Genomic DNA, 20,319 nt, shown 5'->3' on the forward strand with positions numbered 1-20,319 from the left:
TAAGGCTTGACGTACAAGACAAGAAGACGGGGTCGTGGAGAGTTCTACCACCTTAGACATAGCCGACCTAGTTGTGTAAACCCTAAGACCCCTGGTATGCTATATAAGCTGAGGACCGGGCTCGTCCTAGAACACAAATCTCTTGGTACTTTGTACTTTGTATACACCCCAACACAATAAAAGCAAAGAGCAGGGTGTAGGATCTTCACCGTGAGAGCCCGAACCTGAGTAAAAACCCTTGTCCTTGTTACCATCCCGCCAAGTAGCCTAATTCCGATACCCTACCAAGGTATCTGTCTGATTTAGCTCTGATAGCCTATGCCGAGGACCACCGCTGCACCCGAGACCCCAAGAGGAAGCGGCCGGCGAGGAAATGGTAAACTTCAACCGGCTTTTTTAGTTTAATTACTTTTAATATAGGTTTTAGTTAAGTGATGAACTCTGGTAACTCTTTTGAATCAGACTGTACTAAAACTTGATATGCTATGTTTTGAATCAGTGGTAAACTTTAATTAGAACACCAATATACAATTTGATGCATATAATCGAGATGGTAAAACCGCATAATGTCCTCGTCGGAGACAGCTGAGCCACATCTCCGTACTGCCATGGCCTCCTTCTCTCTCCTCTCTCTCTCCTCCTCTTCTTGGCCCACATCTCTCCCCACGCGTCGTCGGCGGCGGAGACGGTTCTGGCGGGTGACCTCCTGGACGCGGCCCACGCTTCGGGGTTCGCCGCGTAGCTGCGCAGCGTGCGGCGGCGCATCCACCAGCACCCGGAGCTGGCCTTCCACGAGTACCGCACAAGCGAGCTCGTCCGCGCCGAGCTGGACACGATCGGCGTGTCCTACTCCTGGCCCGTCGCCCAGACCGGTGTGGTGGCCACGATCGTCGGCGGCGGCGGCGCTGGGTCCGTTGTTGCGCTCCGGGCGGACATGGACGCGCTCCCCTTGCAGGTACGCACTCTACCCGGTTCTGAGATATTTTCATTATTCAACTGTATGGTCGGCAAGTTTATTTTCCAACAATTTGATCGACTGCGAATTGGCACAACATCCGTTGACCACGCTTTTCAAAGCATGCCACTTAAACACCACTCCATGATTGTGCCACAATGAGAAAGAGATGAGAAAATTGTAATCAGGGAAAGAAGACAGGTCCAATCCAAAGAAGAGGTAATCTGAAAAGATCATGCCTATCAGCTTGTGGCGTTCTTAGAAGGAGATTCTACCGTGCCCGGCTCAACATTATTTGTGGCAGCCTGTCTCCTCTATCCCCTGGCACCCAACAGTACCTCACCACCCATACTTTTTCATATAATTTTGAAGCTTCAATCTATTTTATTTTTTGAATCAGAGAGTCCAATTTTATGACCTACTCCAGTTATGACCCGTCTCTTCTATCCCCTGCCACAATATGCAAACAAATCGTAAACTGAAATTTTGGATCAAAAGATAGAGTTGACACAAACTTTGGAATCACCTGAAAAAGAAAGGGTGGGTAGGCCAGTATTGCACCTTCTACTCCAAAACACATCCTGCCAACTGCTCATTTACAGGTGGGCCATTATCCAAGTACCCAACATATCATAGAGTAAACTAAGTGGTGGAGGGGAGGGAAATATATTTTATCTGACACAGTAGAGGAAGTACGAATAATTGTAAATAGCATTTTTTGGTCCTTTTTGGGCACGGATATTGTGGGATGAGCGGACGGCTCCTACGTGCACGGGATGCAGTAGAAACAACAATCTCGTGGCGTTCTGCCTTGTATTGCTATGGAATCATACGTGCATATGTTCTAGAAAACGGTAGGCATACTCAATCGATCAACCTCCTTGATCATTATGCGGTTTTACCATCTCGATTATATGCATCAAATTGTATATTAGTGTTCTAATTAAATCCTGGTAACAGTTATTGGCCAATTCCAACATGTATCTCGTCCAGTAATGTTCTAACTAAAATATTTGCATTGTTGTTCTGTTAGGTGGTGAACTGGTTACACTAACTAAGAAACCAATCCGGACAATAGCCTATAGCAATCCTACATCATGTCCATCATGTCATCATAAAATTGAATGAATGTTAACTAACCTAGAAGTGGGGCAAATATTGTAAGCATGGCCATGGAGAAAACAAAGATATTATCTCCACTCGTAAATAGGTAATAGAAAGCGTTTGGTCAAAATTATGTAACTTTGAGACCTATATATAATATTGGTCATTGCTGAGATGATTGGTTCGAATATCATTGTACTTATCATGAAAAATATTTTCTTATCATCATTTTTTTTACTTTTTTTGAGCAAGTCATATTTTATTTATTGCTAACATATCTATATTAAAAGGTACTCCCTCCGTTCCAAAATACTTGACATGGTTTTAGTTCAAATTGTTTTGGAATGGAGGGAGTAACATTCAAAGTTGTAGCGATCAGACCTCAAATAGTCTGATCTACCGTGCACCAGTGTCATCCCTGGATCAGTAATGCTGACACGCACAGTACAAATGGAGGATTTATAACAGAGTAGCAATCACACACTTATTACAACGAGTATCTCAAGAGAGAAATAAGTATGACAAATATGGCTTAAGGCCATCTAATACGATAACAGCGGAAGACTTGGAAGATAAGTGAGTCCATCAACTCCAACGGCATCACTGAGTATAAGACCACGACCTAAGGCACCTTACTCGTCGTCATGTTGCAGCCCGAAAACGGGTCAGCACATGGAATATGCCGGCAATGTAACACATAGAGAGTAATGAACATAATAATGCTATACTACATGCATATATGGCTGGTGTTAAGCTCTATGGTTACAGTTTTGCGAAAAGCCAATTTTTTCCTACTGCAAAGGAATAAATTTTATTTAATTATCATGGTGGTTGTTAAACATTGAGAATGGTTGACAGCATTCTCAATCCCAATTAAGTATCATCGTTAACCCAACAAAATTAATTAAAGTAACATGATGAGATTCACATGATAATCCAAGTACTAGATACTCAAGATGTCCATAACCGGGGACACGGCTAACCATGATTAGTTTATACACTCTGCAGAGGTTTGTGCACTTTTCCCCACAAGACCCGATCTCCTCCGTTGGGATTCTCGCACTTCATGGTGTTTGAGAAACGGATGACCGAGACACAGTCTTTCAGAAGCGTTAACTCTTTACTCCGGGTAGACAGTACCACCTACATCCCCTACATCTGCTAGTCTACCTGTTCAAGAGCTCACACAACCTACTCAACTATGCTAGAGCCCATAATAGCTTGCGGCTGCACACGAAAGTTTCTAGCATGAATAATCTCATGATCCCTTTGAACCTGGGTGGCGGTCCAAAAGAAAACAGGCAATCCTGGAATACCCAGGTACCTCAATCCACCCAGATGTGAGTTTTAGTTGCCACCTTAGGGTTAACCATTAATTAACAATCTCACATCTGCCATGGTAACACTCAAATCCAATCCACGTCTACTAGCATAGCATAGCAATATGAGCAAACGTAGAAGTAACTCCCGAAGGTTTGATAATAAACAGGTAATAGGTACTACCTCAACTACTTCCCAATTCCCACAGCTTAATTAGATCCTAACCATGCAATGTTTGAGGGTTGGTCTAATGCAATAAATCTGGATAGTAAAAGAGGTATGATCAAAGTGTTACTTGCCTTGCTGATGATCCGTGAAACTTAGAGATTCGAAGTAACAAGCGGCGCACTCCGGGTACTCTATCGCAAACAAACAAGCAAACAATAAGCACTCATCTAATGCACAGGTAAAACTCAAATAAAGATCTAACCAGAAAGTTCAACTTAAGAACTCCGGTTTGCAAAAAGAATCGAATCAAACGAAGCAACGAAAGTCAAACGGCGAAAGAAACAAGCTTCGTTTACTAATCTGGATCTAAGTCAAATTTTACAGTAGCAAAAACTTGTTTGAATAGGTTAAACGGAAAGAGAATTTCGAGACGAAACTCTAGGCGCTTGAATCGCCTGATTTCGATAAACGAGCTAAAAGATAAACCAGAACGAAAATCTGATCAGAAATCGCGATCTGGAATAATCGCGGAAAATCCAACGAAAAAGAAAACTGACGAACAGTTAAACGAATGGACGTTCGTTAACTGCGACTAACCGGCGAACACGTTCGTTAAAACGAACAGATCGGTGAACGTTCACTAACTAACTAAACCGAAGAAAAAAATAAACCGATCTATATAAAAAAATCTAGGGTTTCGGAAAAAAAATAAACCGAACGGTTTTAAAAAAAACCGGCACGGCGGCGGCGGCTCGGCTACCTCGGTCCGGCGGAACTCCGGCGGGGTCGGGACAGGGCTCCGGCGGGTTCGGGAGAGGGCGGCGAGGGCGGCGGGGCTCGGGCATCGTCGGGGGCGGCGAGGGCGGCGGCGTACGGGGCTTCCCGAGGCGGCGGCGTCGGGCTCCTGCTCCGGCGGTTCTCTCGGCGGCGGGGCGGCTTCGGGTCGGGGCGGGGTGAGGAGAGGGGCGGCGGGGGAGAGTATTTAAGGAGGGGGGGGGGGGTGCTGCCTTGGGGAAGGGGCAAGGGGCGGCGAGCGGGACTCGGGGCGGCGGCGGTCTCCGTCTCGGTCTCCAGGAGGGAGACGAGGCGCGGGGCTGGGCTGGGCCGTCGGCGCGCTTCGCGAGTTTTTTTTAAATAATTTCGCCGAACCAAAAAAAATCGTAGAAAAATAAATAAAAATTCAAAAATGCCAAAACAAATTTTCACTGTCTAATTAAAATAATTAGAACGAGATGAACATTTTCTTGGCCCAAAAATGCAATTTTGAAAACGTGCAATTTTTCTAATGCAGTTAAAATTGCAAATAAAATCCGAATAAAATCAAATATTTGATTTTAATATTTTTTCTCCAATATTTCAATTATTTTGGAGAAGTCATATTTTCTCCTCTCATTTATTTTAATACAAAATATTTTTTGGAGAGAAAAATAATTAAAACCAAAAATCATCGTTTCATCACTTGATAAGAATCAAATATGAAAACCGCGAAAAATCCCCAACTCTCTCCGAGGGTCCTTGAGTTGCTTAGGATTTTCGAGGATTCGCCAAAATGCAATAAAATATGCTATGCAATGATGATCTAATGTATAACATTCCAAATTAAAAATTTGGGATGTTACAAAAGTAGAATGTTGGAGATAAGTAACAGCCAAATTTGAACGTCTTAGAATGATTCTGAAGACATAGTATTCCACTATTGGTGCTATTTCAGGCAAGAATCGTACACCTAGACGGAAGGAGTGAAACATTGAAGCACCACTATCCGTATTTCCATTAAACAAGTATTTTGCATATCGTTCCGTCAGCGTTTATACACCTTTGACAGTGCCCTTCATTACAGACTGAACAATTATACTTTTCTCACCACTTCACAGGAACTGGTAGATTGGGAATACAAAAGCCAGGAGAGTGGGAAAATGCATGCTTGTGGACATGATGCTCACACATCAATGCTTCTCGGAGCTGCTAAGCTACTTCATTCTTGGAAGGATTACATCAAGGTATTAGCCATTGTGTGGTCCTCCTAACACCAGATTTCTGTATACTAACTCGGTAAGGCGTCAACTAGGGGGAGGCAGTGCCCGTAGCTGATCGAGGTGGTTGGACCCAATTCGGCAGAGCGCTGCGTTCATTCGCCGGCTTCATTTTTTTTTGTTCATTTATGTTGTTGTTTTACAATTTTTCCTTTCCAATTCTTTCAGCTTTTTTTGTTTTTTTGTCTGTTTAGTTTTTTTCTTTTCTTTGTTCTTTGTTTTGAATACATGGTGAACGATTCTTTAATATACGATGAACATTTTTTGAATACACAGTAAACATTTTTGTAACATATGTTGAACATTTTTTTAATACACACTAAACATTTTTATAATATATGGTGAACTCTTTTTAATACACGATGAGCATATTTTTAGTATACACTTACTAGGTTTTGAATATTTAGCTCAGTAAAAAGCTGATTTTTGAGAAAAAAAAGGACTAAAAGCAAAGAGGAAAAAAAAACGCTAACTCCAGAGTGGGTCGGCCCATTTGCCCTTGCTTTTGATAACGACGCCTACAGGCGTCCAATAGGAGGTCTCACCTAACTCACGATAGTTGCTTTTTGTTTTCGTCAGGGTACCGTCAAGCTTGTCTTTCAGCCAGCAGAAGAAGGATATGCCGGGGCTTACCATGTCCTAGAAGAAGGTATTCTAGACGATGTGTCTGCCATTTTTGGTCTGCATGTCGACCCAAGTCTTCCAGTGGGTACCGTCGTCTCCAGGCCAGGGCCATTCATGGCAGCATCGGGACGGTTTTTGATAACGGTCACTGGGAAAGGCGGTCACGCTGCAATGCCACACAGTGCTGTCGACCCCATCGTCATGGCATCCTCCGCCATCATCAGCCTCCAACAAATCGTAGCTCGGGAAATCGATCCCCTCGAAGCCGCGGTATGTGATCTGCATAGAATGCGTGTATTAGCTTGCATTATACTTTCTCAAATGTCCAGCCTATGTACGTTTGTCTTAATTTGTGCATCAGATAGGAGGTGTTCCTTGGTGAATGATATGTATCGTTTACGTATTTTTCAGGTGGTCTCAGTAACATTCATGAAAGGAGGTGATGCTTACAATGTCATTCCTGAGTCAGCTTGCTTCGGTGGCACCTTCAGGAGCTTGACAACAGAAGGTCTATCATATCTTAAGAAGAGGATCAAGGAGGTAAATCAATCAAATAAACACTTTCCGTCTCCAACATATCTCAGAAGCCGAGCTTAAACTAAAGATATGCAACCGGTAACTTTATGCTTCTTTGGAAGATTGTCGAAGCGCATGCCGTCGTGAGCCGCTGCACTGCCACCGTCGACTTCATGGATGAGGAGCTCCGGCCATACCCAGCCACCGTCAACGACGAAGGCATGTACGATCATGCCAGATCAGTGGCAGCGGCTATGCTTGGAGAAGGCCACGTCAAGATAGGTGGCCCAATCATGGCCGCGGAGGATTTCTCGTTCTACACGCAGAGATTCCCAGGGGCATTTTTCATGTTAGGAACCCGCGACGAGGCTATGGCAACCGCGGTTCATCCACTCCACTCCCCCAACTTTGTGATCGATGAGGGTGTGCTCCCGGTGGGAGCTGCCTTCCATGCTGCTGTGGCGATGGAGTACTTGAACAAGCGCGGAACCGTGGCAAAGTAAACTAAATTACTGTTGTTCGTTGGAAATTTTAGGATGCCAATAATTGTTAGGACGGGTGTGGGCATTCATAGGTATGAGCATAATAGTTGTTAGGATGTGATTGCGACATGGAGCTAAGCTTATGAGTGTTTACAGTTGTAAGAGTCTAACCTCAGTTTTCATTGTGCAAAGCTCTGCACGGTGTGAGTTGGCCTGGTTATGCAACTCGTTCCATTCGAAAGACAACTCGGAAAGTAAACGTTAGTCTCCACTTTTTGATTGAATATATTGATTTGGATACAAAACACTATTATCCTTTTGATGGAAAGAGTACCTTCTAATCTCCACCTTTAACCCGCATTAAAATCCATAAACATTTTTGAGATTAAATGCACAGAATCATCACAATCGTGTCACAATTAGCGAAAAACCACCACTTTACGAAACATGGCATTTTGCACTGCACCCACTTTTTGACGGTGCCAAAAAGAAAAAATGCTGACCTATTTTCTAAGCACGTTTTGACGTGTCTGATCCCTCGCGAGCCGACAATGGTAACGGTGCGGCGTAAACGACCCTTGACTAGTCTGTCGGAAGTTGCTGGGTCGGAACAAACCCGAGCACTCTCTCCCTCAGTCACTCGCCCTCCCACCCACCTCACTCTCTCTCACCTCTCTCGTGGGGCATGGCAGCGGCGGCATCTGCCGAAGGTCACGTCGGATCCATTGACGATGGCGTGGTGGGTACAGAGCATCAAAGCGCAGATGGCGGCGGTTGGCGGTGTGGCAGGGGGCACCCGCGGCGAGGAGGAGGATTGTTGCGGCAGTAGCCTATTTCGTTCATTGTCGCCACTGCCGGCGGCGGCAGAAGTCACCCGTGGGGTGGTGGAGGAATCACCCACTGCAAATGTGCCCCTTGCGTGAGCTACATTCTCCTCTTGAGCTGTCCCCTCTCTATATATTCATTTTGTTGCTGCAATTTAAGGTCCCAGATTTGGAATGTAGGGTTCGAAAGTTGCAAATATATTAATAATTAGTCGTGATTATGAAATCTTACTTGTTAGCTAATTGATACGAGTATATGAATGTTTCTATAATTTAGGGTTCTGAATTAACTGAATGGTGATGTCCTGTTTGACTGAATTTAGTATTAGCTTATGTTATCTGAATGTTTTAGGGTGTTCTGTTTGTTTGAATTTCAGGTTTTGTTTTTCTGAATGTACTGAATGTTGCTCTTAATTTAGGGTTCTTATCTGTCTAATGTGCTGAGTTACTGGATGTTGCTCTGAATTTAGGGTTTTTGCCTGTCTAGCTGAATTTTTTGAATGTTGATCTGAAAATAGGGCTTCTGTTTGTCTGAATTTCATAATTTCTGAATGTTTCTTTGGAATGAGTACTCACTAAGAAATGTTGATGCAATATTAATCTTAATCTCCAATTGCTAATTGAATCTTATTATACTTTTCATTTGTAGTTAGGATCATGGTGACATTTGGAATGTGAGGTTCCAATTCTATGGTAGGGATAACCTTGACATGACAATGTGTAGCTCTTGAATTACATACGCCAATCTGTTAGCTATTATGGATTTTGGGGGATTTAAATGTACATATTATATTTATTATGTTAAGCAAGATGAAACTAACATAGCAGGTTTAGAGTTGCTTGACAACAATGCAATGGTTGAAGAAATACTGGAAGAATTTGAGCAGTAAATGTGTACAGTTCATTGTGCTTAAAGGAGATGCCCCAACACCACGTGATGTCAACAGAGCATCACAAATATGTGAGGAGTAGATCCCCATCACTATCATAGGGGAGACTGTTACATATGCAGTTGACAACTAAGGGGTTTTGAACACAGAGCAGAGCAATAATATCCCACGTAAGAGCAAGTTTGTTTTGGAGCCTGAAGAAGATGAGGATAAAAGTGAAGATGGAGAGGAAGAAAGGGGTTTTAGTGCTGATTTTATTTGGCCACTTGAGTTTGGTTATGATCCTAGACTATTGGATGTTGATGAAGAAGACATGGAGTTACTTCATAGATTGGAGCAGTTGAAGTTGCAAACAGAGGATGCTTGGTATCACTATGAAGGAGACATAGATGTGAAAGAAGTTTATCTGCCCGAGGAAGAGGAAATGAAAGATTGTGAGCCTGAGTCTTCTCCTCCAAAGAATAAGAAACCAAAAAGAGTTGGCCCAACTAGTGGAGCACACCATGAAGAAGAAATTCTCCCCTTTCATGACTGGGTGCATTCCAATGGTCAATTGGGCAATCCATCTGATGTTAATGACAAAGATTATGATGTTGATGTTAAAAGTAGTGTAGTTTTATCTGGCAAGAATAAAAGAAGGCCTAACAAGAAAGAAGGCAGGATTTGGTATGATGAGAAAGAAGAAAAATGTCATGAGTAGATATGTGAGCACTTATGTATTGAAAATGTGTACCAATTCAGAAGAGCTCTAAGACAACTCCATGCAGTTCAGTTGAGGAACTTCACTTATTGAAGGAATTGCAAAGACATGATACTTGTTTATTGCAAAGTGGCTGAATGTTCCTTTATGATGACAACTTCACAAGTCAAAAGTGAGAAGACATTTTTTATCAGAAAATTGAGAATGCCACATACATGTCCCGCGGATAGTGAGAACATAAAAATTACAACAAATTGGGTTGCCAGGGAATATGAGCATGCAATTAGACACTGGTATAGCAAGGTGCTATACAAACGGTTTTTAACCCTTTTCCGCGATGGCGTTTGGAACCGTCGCCAAGTGAGTGACTACGATAGGGGGGGAGGGGTCCTTCCCACACGACCCAGAAACCGTCGGGGATAGGGAGCCTCGATGCATGTACAGTACTCTCTACTCGTTTGTGCTCGCATTGCCATCGCAGTTGGTATTCTATGCGCGACCCAGCACAAATAGTTCACGATTGTAGAAGTAGACAATCACACACATTTACTTTTCCTCGACTGTGTGCGATTCGATGTAAGAGCGCACACAGTTGTCGCTATAAAACTGTATGCGAAGCTTGAATACATCCCACACGATTCATTCGTCGTACCCGCGTCGGATGATCGACCTATCACACACGTTCTTCTATGACCAAACGTTTGCAATGCGCACACCATCACAAACAGTCCATAATTTCGAAGCGTGTGTGATAAGGTGACTATCGCAAACATTTAATAAGAAAGATATGTGTGCGATGCTGTTGTTAATCACACACGTTTTTTCTTGGCTGATCGTGTGTGCAGTGGAGATTGATCGCACACGTAGTGGATCCTAGAAACGTGTCTAATCTCCATGTCTATCGCAGACGTTTCGCTTTGGCAAACCATGTGCAGTGTAATCCCTAATTTAAAAATCACATGTTTTGAATTTGAAAGTAGGCAATCACTTATTTCATATCCAGCCATGTTTATTACAAATATAGGTTCAACCACGAATGCATAATTCGATGCACATGTATATATACTAAAGAACTACAGAAGCACCAAGTAAAGAATGATGAACCATAGTTGTACTAAAGACTGTAAGGAGAGAGGCGAAAGAAATTCTGGTTGCTGGAGAAGGTGAAGCGGAATGCCCATATTGTGCCCTCCTTCATGCGTAATGCGCGCACGACTCTAGGCCAACCCCTTGTGATAGCTGCCCGTCCATCCTTCACTGTCTTCATTACGACTTCTCGATGATCATTGTAGTCTGGATGAAATACTTTAACCTTCATTGCATGTCCATCAATCATGTACTTTGCGAGGTAATCTTGAGTGAACTGGTTCGGGAACCACTACGAACGAAAAAGATTCAGACATTGTTGTCTAACAACTCATTATGGGCATTAAAAACAGAAGGCCGCAGAGTTTGTAGTTACCATCCTACATCTCACTGTTGTGTTGGATAGAGCATAAACAAATAATTTGCTTGCCACCATTCGTATTTTTTTGCTAATAATCCTTATCAGTTTCCTCACTTGATGCTTGTTCATGAATATCTCATTACCCCATACGCAAAAAGGGTCGATGCGTGGATCCTTGCCAAGGGCATATGTACCTACAAGCAACAAGTCAATATTAGAAGCTAACAAGTGTCCAGGCCTAGATTTATATGCACTACATTATGGAACGACGGGGGGAGTACAAGCCAAGGGATGAAACTAACCTCGGCGCAAAATGGTGGACACTCCCGTTGTTGTCCTGCATAAGTAGTGGAAAGGCATGATAAGTACAACAACCTTAACATCAAACAAATATAGCAAAGGTAAACAACATCATCTCCAAATGATAGCTTGAATGTGTTGGTTTCAGCATGCTGTTAAAGCAGATATAAAATGGAAGGCAATGTTACCCACAACAGGCTTAACAACCATCAAATATTGCAATTCAAATTTGGTATTGTTGAAAATGAATAGAACCTAGGTAATGTTTAAACATCACACTGGATAAATGTGTACAACTGAAATAAAGGACATGTGTTAACTACACTAGGCATAACTGGAACCAAATATAGCCGTTCAAACTGGTATTGATGCAGTCGAGCGACACAGTTCTGACTTGCAGATAATGAACATCACATTGTGAATGACTAAAATAAACAAGGCATAAATGATCAGTATAACAACCAAATATAGCCATTGAAAACTGGACAGAGTCTCACTGCAACCAACCTAACAAGCAAATATAGATAAATAGGGCATATACTTGAAAACTGGACAAATGCTCACTGCAACCAGCCTAACAAAGAAATACAAATAAACAAGGCATCTGCTTGAAAACTGGACAAATGCTCACTGCAACCAACCTAAAAACCAAATACAGATAAATAAGGCATCCGCTTGATAACTGGACAAATGCTCACTGCAACCAACCTAAGAAAAAAATACATATAAACAAGGCATCTGCTCGATAACTGAAAAAAATGCTCACTGCAACCAACCTAACAACCAAATACGGATAAACAAGGCATCTACTCACTATAAACAACCAAATATAACCATTCGTGAAACTGAAGTGGACAATTCATACTTAAACATCACATAGCCCTATTGAACAATACATTTTTGCATAACTGAAATAATTAAACATGACACAGTTAAAGCACCGCACAACAAATGCTACTACAACAAAGGGTACGGGTTGGCAAGCTAGAAAAGGTATGATTTGCTGATAGGATGTTGCCTCACATGTCATGGACGGGATCCTTCCAGTTGCAAGAGCACAGACCCATGATGCGCTCTCTGATGTCACAGATGGGCTGTTTCACCTTGGAAGAACCTTTGTGGGTGCCCTCCTCGTGGTCGTGATCATGGTCAATGAGATATGACTTGGAAATTGAGGATCCCTAGCCGCCGCCGTAGAACATGTCCTTCAGAAATGACAAAAAGGGCTCGATGGCGTACAAGGATCGCAAATCCTTGACTGCTTGGCGGAGGAGATCAGCGGCAAGGCCGTCAAAGAGATCGACGATGGTTGAACCAGAGGGGTTGGGGATGGACCACTTAACCTGTGACATGGCCCGCTGAAAGGATCGAGAAGAGGTGTCTAGAGGGGGGGGGGTGATTAGACACTCAACAAGCAAAAGTAGCAGTTTTGAAGTTCTTCATGTGGTGGAGTTTTAGCACAAGTTTAAGCATTCACAATACAATTCAAGCAAGCATGGCAAGAGTATATGCAGCGGAAAGAGTAAAGCATGCTAGTTGCAAGAAAGTAAAGGGGTGGGATTAGAGTGTGTAAACGCAATGAAGACACAGAGATTTTTGGCATGGTTCCGATAGGTGGTGCTATCGTACATCCACGTTGATGGAGACTTCAACCCACGAAGGGTAACGGTTGCGTGAGTCCACGGAGGGCTCCACCCATGAAGGGTCCACGAATAAGCAACCTTGTCTATCCCACCATGGCCATCGCCCACGAAGGACTTGCCTCACTCGGGTAGATCTTCACGAAGTAGGCGATCTCCTTGCCCTTACAAACTCCTTGGTTCAACTCCACAATCTTGTCGGAGGCTCCCAAGTGACACCTAACCAATCTAGGAGACACCACTCTCCAAAAGGTAATAGATGGTGTGTTGATGATGAAATCCTTGCTCTTGTGCTTCAAATGGTAGTCTCCCCAACACTCAACTCTCTCTCACAGATTTGGCTATGGTGGAAAGATGATTTGGGTGGAAAGCAACTTGGGGAAGGCTAGAGATCAAGTTTCTTGTGGTTGGATTGGAATGCCTTGGTCTCAACACATGAGTAGGTGGTTCTCTCTCAGAAAATGAGTAGTGGAAGTGTAGGCACATTCTGATTGCTCTCTCTTGAATAGAGAAGGGGGTGGAGGGGTATATATAGCCTCCACACAAAATCCAACCATTACACACATTTGACCCAACTCGGTCAGACCGAATAGAAGAACTCGGTGAGACCGATTCAGTTCAAAATGGGAACGTTAGGAATCCCGGTGGGACCGATATGATCAACTCGGTGGGACCGATGTGCTAGGGTTAGGGCAAAACCTCATCTCGGTGTGACCGATTGCATGAACTCGGTGAGACCGATTTCAGCAATGAGCAAACAGAGAGTTGGTCAAGCAAACTCGGTGGGACCGATTGCACATTTCGGTGAGACCGAAATAATTACAACAGGCAACAGAGAGTTTGCAAGGCCATCTCGGTGAGACCGAGATCTGTATCTGTGAGACCGAACTGTCTAGGGTTTCTGGCTATGGCTATGTCAAGTGAACTCGGTGGCGCCGGATAGATCAAATTGGTGGGGCCGAGTTTGACTTTAGGTTTTGGACATATTTGGAAGTGAGAAAGTGGTTGAGGGCTTTGGAGCATATCGCTAAGCATTTTGAGCAAGTAGACCATTAAGCGACACCTCATCCCCTTTTAATATGTGACGCCCGGGTAATTAAGCTACAGTGAACCTCTGCTAATGATGTCACGTCACCTCAATTACTATTGCTAATCTCGCGTTAGTTCGAAACCGGTTCGAACTAAAATTCAAAATCAAGCAAACAATAAAAGTTTTCAAATATTAAAACTAAAATGTTCGGAGTGAGAAAAATATTGCATAGGTAATTGTGGTGAAGAAACCCCACTTTTATAAAGTGTTTAAAGCTCTAAAATGAACAAAACAGTAACAAAACAAATTATTTAAAAGCTTTTAAAATATTAAGCAATCACAAACTATTTTATTTTAGGTGCCAAGTTAATTGTGGTGGTGGCATATTTGTGAATACTAATTTAGGTACAACTAATGTATTTTATAAAACTAAGGTATTTAAAATAAAAAATTAAAATAGAAAAAGAGAAAAACAAAAAAAACTAAAAAGAAAGAAAGAAAGGAAAACCCCTCTGCTGGGTCGTGGCCCAGCTGGCCACCGGGCCAACCAGGCCGGCCCAGCCGCGCCCCACCACACTCTCCATATCCCCCACCCCGGTCAAACCCTAACCTGAACCCCCACTCGCCCCCCCACTACGCTCTCCTCCCCTCCCCGATCCGATCTGGATCGGGGCTTGCCTCGTCGCCCCTAACGCCGCCCGTCGCCGCCCTGCCGGAGCCCGTCGCTCCGACTCGCCGGGCCACCTCTGTAACGCCCACGATGCGGCTATATCTCCCACGTGTCGAGGCACGACTTAGAGGCATAACCGCATAGTGGTTTTGTCGCAAGAAGGGTCATCTTCACACAATCCCATGTAATGAACAAGAATGGGATAAAGAGTTGGCTTACAATCGCCACTTCACACAATACATAAATATCAGCATACATCATCCAAAATACAATCATATAGACCGACTACGGTTGAAATCCAGATGAAAATAAGACAACCCCAAATGCTAGATCCCCGATCGTCCCAACTGGGCTCCACTACTGATCATCAGGAAAAGACACATAATAACGACCACGTTCCTCGTCGAACTCCCACTTGAGATCGACGCCATCATCTGCACCTGCAACTGTTTTGGTAGAATCTGTGAGTCACGGGGACTCAGCAATCTCACACCACGAGATCAAGACTATTTAAGCTTATAGGACAAGGAGGTGCAAAGAGGTGGAGCTGCAGCGGCAAAAGCATATATGGTGGCTAACTTGCACAAATGAGAGCGAGAAGAGAAGCAATGGAACGGACGTCATCTAGCAATGACCAAGAAGAGGTCCTGAACACCTACTTACGTCATACATAACACTGACCGTGTTCACTTCCCGGACTCCGCCGAGAAGAGACCATCACGGTAACACACGCACTTGGTGTATTTTAATTGGGTCAAGTGACAAGTTATCTACAACCGGGCATTAACAAATTCCCATCTGCCTCATAACCGCGGGCACGGCTTTCGAAAGATAATACCCTGCAGGGGTGTCCCAACTTAGCCCATCATAAGCTCTCACGGTCAACGAAGAATAAACCTTCTCCCGGAAAGACCCGATCAGTCTCGGAATCCCGGTTTACAAGGCATCTCGACAATGGTAAAACAAGACCAGCAAAGCCGCCCGAATGTGCCGACAAATCCCGATAGGAGCTGCACATATCTCGTTCTCAGGGCACACCGGATGAACACTACGTACAGCTAAAACCAATCCTCGAGTTTCCCCAAGGTGGCGCTGCAAGTGGCTCTAGTTTGGACCAGCACTCAGAGGAACACTGGCCCGGGGGTTTAAATAAAGATGACCCTCGGGCTCGCGAAAACCCGGGGGAAAAGGCTTAGGCGGCAAATGGTAAAAACCAAAGTTGGGCCTTGCTGGAGGAGTTTTATTCAAGGCGAACTGTCAAGGGGGTCCCATAAATCACCCGACCGCGTAAGGAACGCAAACTCAAGGAACATAATCCCGGCATAACAGTAACTAGGGCGGCAAGAGTGGAACAAAACACCAGGCATAAGGCCGAGCCTTCCACCCTTTGCCAAAATATATAGATGCATTAATTAAATAAGAGATATTGTGATATCCCGACATATCCATGTTCCGACATGGAACAAACTTCAACTTCACCTGCAACTAGCAACGCTATAAGAGGGGCTGAGCAAAAGCGGTAACATAGCCAAACAACGGTTTGCTAGGAAAGGATGGTTAGGGCTGACATGGCTAAAATGGGAGACATGATAAAGCAAGTGATAGGTAGCGATCATGGCAATAGAGCGAACAACTAGCATAGCAAAGATAGAAGTGATTTCGAGGGGTGGTCATCTTGCCTGCAAGATTCTCAGAGTTGTCGAAAGTTTGAACCTCGTAAGCGTACTCGACAGGTTCCTCGTTCACGAACTCGTCTCCCGGCTCTACCCAAGACAAGAACACAAACAAACGGAACCACAATCAACAACGAGAAATGCGCAAGCAACATGATGCAAAACATGTATGATATGCGAGATATGATATGCGATGCATATGCGTGCTCCGAAAGGAAAATGATGAACATTGCAGTAACTTGGCAAACCAAGCATGCCACTGGAAATATGAGATGATTTCGGTCGAAATCGATATAAAGATCACCGGAATCGGATGCACGGTTTGCAAATGGCAAGCAAAACAAGAATGACACGAATCTGCGATAAACAGCAAGATAGCACTTAAAATGCAACAAGTAACAATGCTACAGCACCCCAACATAGCAACAAAGCACATGGCAGTAATCTAAAGGAGATGCTTGACAAAATATGAACACTGAGATACGGCTAGTTCGCAACATATCAAGCTCAAACAAGCATGGCAAAAGTGCAAAAGATTACAGGTTCACAAGACTTAGTGAAAAACTGGACATGGCAGAAATCAGTATCAGGTAGCAATGTTCAGAGCACGAAATCAACATGCTACAGGAACTTAACATAGCAAAATAAGGCATGGTAGTATTGTACTAAATGGACATGACAAAAGTCCCTTACTGACCATAAGCCAAAAAGGACCAGAAGAAATGATGACAAGCATGTTAACATGGCAAGTTTCGTTATCAGGTTTCAGACTTAGCAGAAAACAGAGCATGGCAGAAATATTAATATGTAGGCCTCTTTGTGAGCTTGATGCACTCACTAAAAAGAAATGCATGAAAAACAAAGCATACCTACAGCAAGATGACATGATTATGAAGCTATCCATGATAAGAAAAATAGAATAGCATGTATGGATCAACTACAATAAGCTTCGCAAAAATGCATCTCATGTTAAGAATCTGCCAGAAATATTTTATAGCAAAAGTAGAGCAAGATTGAGTCATGCTATGGCACTCCATAATTGCAAACAATTATAGGAATGGATCAATTACAACTATAGCTACAAAACATCCTTACTGAACATCTCCAAAATATGCATGGATCTCTCCGTAGCATCAAGTTTACATGGCAACAAAATTACAGCAGACAAGGACTTGGAGAAATCACCAAGTCCCTGAAATCAGAAATATTACGGGACCTACTTTGCATGCTTGTGCTAGTCACCACAGAGATCACAAAAATACATGGACTATATCACTGGAAGGATGGCATGGCATACTTCAAAACACATGTAGAGCTCATGCTCAAAAGATGCACAGATTAAATGATACAAAAATGACAAATCTCCAAGTTCTGATAAGAACCAGAGATTAACAGCAACTAGCCCTCTTCCAACGAAGATTTGGACATCAAGATGACCTCTAATGAACATGGTGCAATTGAACAAAATGAAGAGCATCACGAGGCGAACAATTTGACATATTATACGCGTGAATCAGAGCTACATGCAAGAAGTTATCGTATCAGGAACAAGAGCATATGCTGAGAAAAATTAGGACTTGGAAAAAAAACGAAGGCTAGGAAAGTCAAGGGGGGGGAGCTGTACCAGATCGGATCGAGCGAACTCGCTCGAGCTGCCGACGGCGACGGCGAGGCAGGGGCCGGCGGGCCTGGCCGGAGGAGGAGAAGGGCGAGGCGGCGGAGGAGGGGCGCCGGAGGAGGGGCGCCGGCGGCGGGGCCGGAGGAGGCGGCCCGGGGCGACGGGCACGGCGCCGGCGGCGGAGATGGCGAGCCGGCCGGCGGCGATGGCGGCGGCGCGCCGCGGGGCCGGCGGCGGTGCGCGGCGGGCTCGGGCGGGCCCGCTGCGGGCTTCGCGGGCCGGCGGCGGGGCGGTTGGACGTTGTCCGGCGCGGACGGACGCGTCCGGCGGCGCGGTGGGAAAATCTCTAGGGTTCGTCTGCGAATCCGTTTTTCGGGATGCCCACATATAAATAGGTAGAGGGAGTTAGGAGACTCCAAATGAGGTGCGGTTTTCGCCCACACGATCGTGATCGAACGACCTAGAACATGGAAGAGAGTTTGGTGGGTTTTGGGCTGGTTTTAGAGGGGGTTTTTGCTGGACACTCAAATGGACTTTGCGGATGCCCGGTTAACCGTTGGAGTACCAAACGACCTCCGAATGGAACGAAACTTGACCGGTAGTCTCCGGGTGGTATAAGAAGACCACTTGACAAGCCTCGGTCCATTCCGAGAAAGTTTGACACACGCACACGAAAGAAAATAAGAGGGGTGCACTGGAGGAGATAGGAGCGCCGGATTGGAAAACGGACAACGGGGAAATGCTCGAATGCATGAGACGAACACGTATGCGAATGCAATGCACATGATGACATGATATGAAAATGCATGACATGACAAAATACAAAACGAAAGACAAAACCCGACAACGGAGGAAAAAACATATCACATAGCCGGAAATGGCAAGAGTCGAAGATACAAATATGGCAAGTTACATGCGGGGTGTTACAACCTCGCCGCTCGTCAGACGCCTCCCCGCTGCGCCCCGACGACCACGCCTCGCCGCCCGGTGGTGCTCGACGTCGTCTCCCCCGCGCCCGTCGCCGGATCGCCAAGCGCCGCACGTCCTCATCACCACCTCGCCGGACTGCCGCGCCGGAACGTCGTCCCCGTCCTCCTCCCCACGGCCCACTGCCCCGTGCCCTACAACCCCGGTGAGGCCCCCGGCCTCCTCCTCTCCCCGCACTCGTCATCCACTCCGGCTGCTCGTCCACGCGCGCGCATGCGCCGTGCTCGTCTGCACCACGGCGCGGCCCTGCCTAGCTACCGCGGCTGCTCTTCCTCCTGCTGCCGCTGGCTGCTGCACTGCTGCTTGCTTCGCCTGCTGCCTCCGCGCGCCGTGCTCGGCCACGCCCCGCTCCGCCCTGTAGACCGCTCGCCGCCGTCTACCGGATGCTGCCCCGTGGCCGCGGCCTCCTTCCCGCGCCGCGCGTGGGCAGTAGCCCCCCTGCTCGCGCCCCCTGTAGCCGCTGCCGCTACCTCGTGTGCCCGACGCACGCGCCTCGATCTGCGTCCCTCCTGGCCACCCGCCGCCGCCGCTAGCTCATCCTCACCGGCGTTGCACGCCACGCCGGCGGCGCCGCCCGTTGGCGCCCAGGCGCCCCGGTGCCCGCTATGGCCTTAGGGCCAATGACATGTGGGGCCCCACACCCCACCCCAAAACGTTTTTATAAAAAAGGAGAATTAAAAATAATAATAAATAATAAAATTATTAAATAATTAATTAATTAACGTAATTAATTGTGTTTAATTAAACTAATAACTAATTAACCTAATTAACTACTTTTAGTTAACTTAACTAATCTATTAACTAAACTAATTAACCTGGTTAGTTAGTTAGCAGTCAATGACATGCAGGACCCACACGTCAGCGACCCAGTCAACACCTCCGTTGACTGCTAACGTCGTACTGATGCAATAATGCTATTTTCGAATTAATTTAATATAATAATTTAAAAATTGAAAAAAAAACCTTTTAAATTAATATAAAATAAACCGTAGCTCTGATGGGAAAACTTTGTACATGAAAGTTGCTTAGAACGACGAGAAAAATCCGAACATGCAGCCCGTTTGTCAGCCACACGTCCCTAGCATAGCGATCATGCAACTTTCCCCCTCCAACCCGTCTGTCCGAAAACGCGGAACACCGAGGATACTTTCCCGGATGTTTTCCCCTTTCGTCGGTATCACCTATCCCTGCGTTAGATCACCCCTGGCACCGCGTATTGCCTTGTTATATTTTGTGATGCTTTGTTTGCTCCGTATTTACTGTTTCTTCCCCCCTCTTCTTCTCCGGTAGACCCCGAGACCGGCGTTGATGCGATTGAGTACGACTACGTCACCGACG

At 45.0% G+C, this 20,319-nt stretch overlaps 1 protein-coding gene across 1 annotated transcript; it reads left to right on the forward strand.

Moving 5' to 3' along the window:
• The first annotated feature begins 539 nt into the window (after positions 1 to 539).
• LOC109763497 (IAA-amino acid hydrolase ILR1-like 7) lies at positions 540 to 7,507 on the forward strand. Its single transcript, XM_020322344.4, has 5 exons — positions 540 to 955; positions 5,422 to 5,547; positions 6,160 to 6,474; positions 6,616 to 6,744; positions 6,843 to 7,507. Exons 1-5 carry the CDS (start codon positions 935 to 937, stop codon positions 7,221 to 7,223), a joined length of 972 nt encoding a protein of 323 aa, XP_020177933.1. The 5' UTR covers positions 540 to 934; the 3' UTR covers positions 7,224 to 7,507.
• Positions 7,508 to 20,319: the final 12,812 nt, after the last annotated feature.

This window comes from Aegilops tauschii, chromosome 5, assembly GCF_002575655.3.
Source record: "Aegilops tauschii subsp. strangulata cultivar AL8/78 chromosome 5, Aet v6.0, whole genome shotgun sequence".
NCBI classification, from domain to species: domain Eukaryota; kingdom Viridiplantae; phylum Streptophyta; class Magnoliopsida; order Poales; family Poaceae; genus Aegilops; species Aegilops tauschii.

Bases quoted from the DNA above. Each gene is read 5' to 3' on its own strand.
- LOC109763497 (XM_020322344.4), top strand. From the start codon at position 935: ATGGACGCGCTCCCCTTGCAG. The intron at 956-5,421 runs GTACGCACTCTA...ACCACTTCACAG, and splicing joins TGGACGCGCTCCCCTTGCAG to GAACTGGTAGATTGGGAATA. The intron at 6,745-6,842 runs GTAAATCAATCA...CTTCTTTGGAAG, and splicing joins TTAAGAAGAGGATCAAGGAG to ATTGTCGAAGCGCATGCCGT.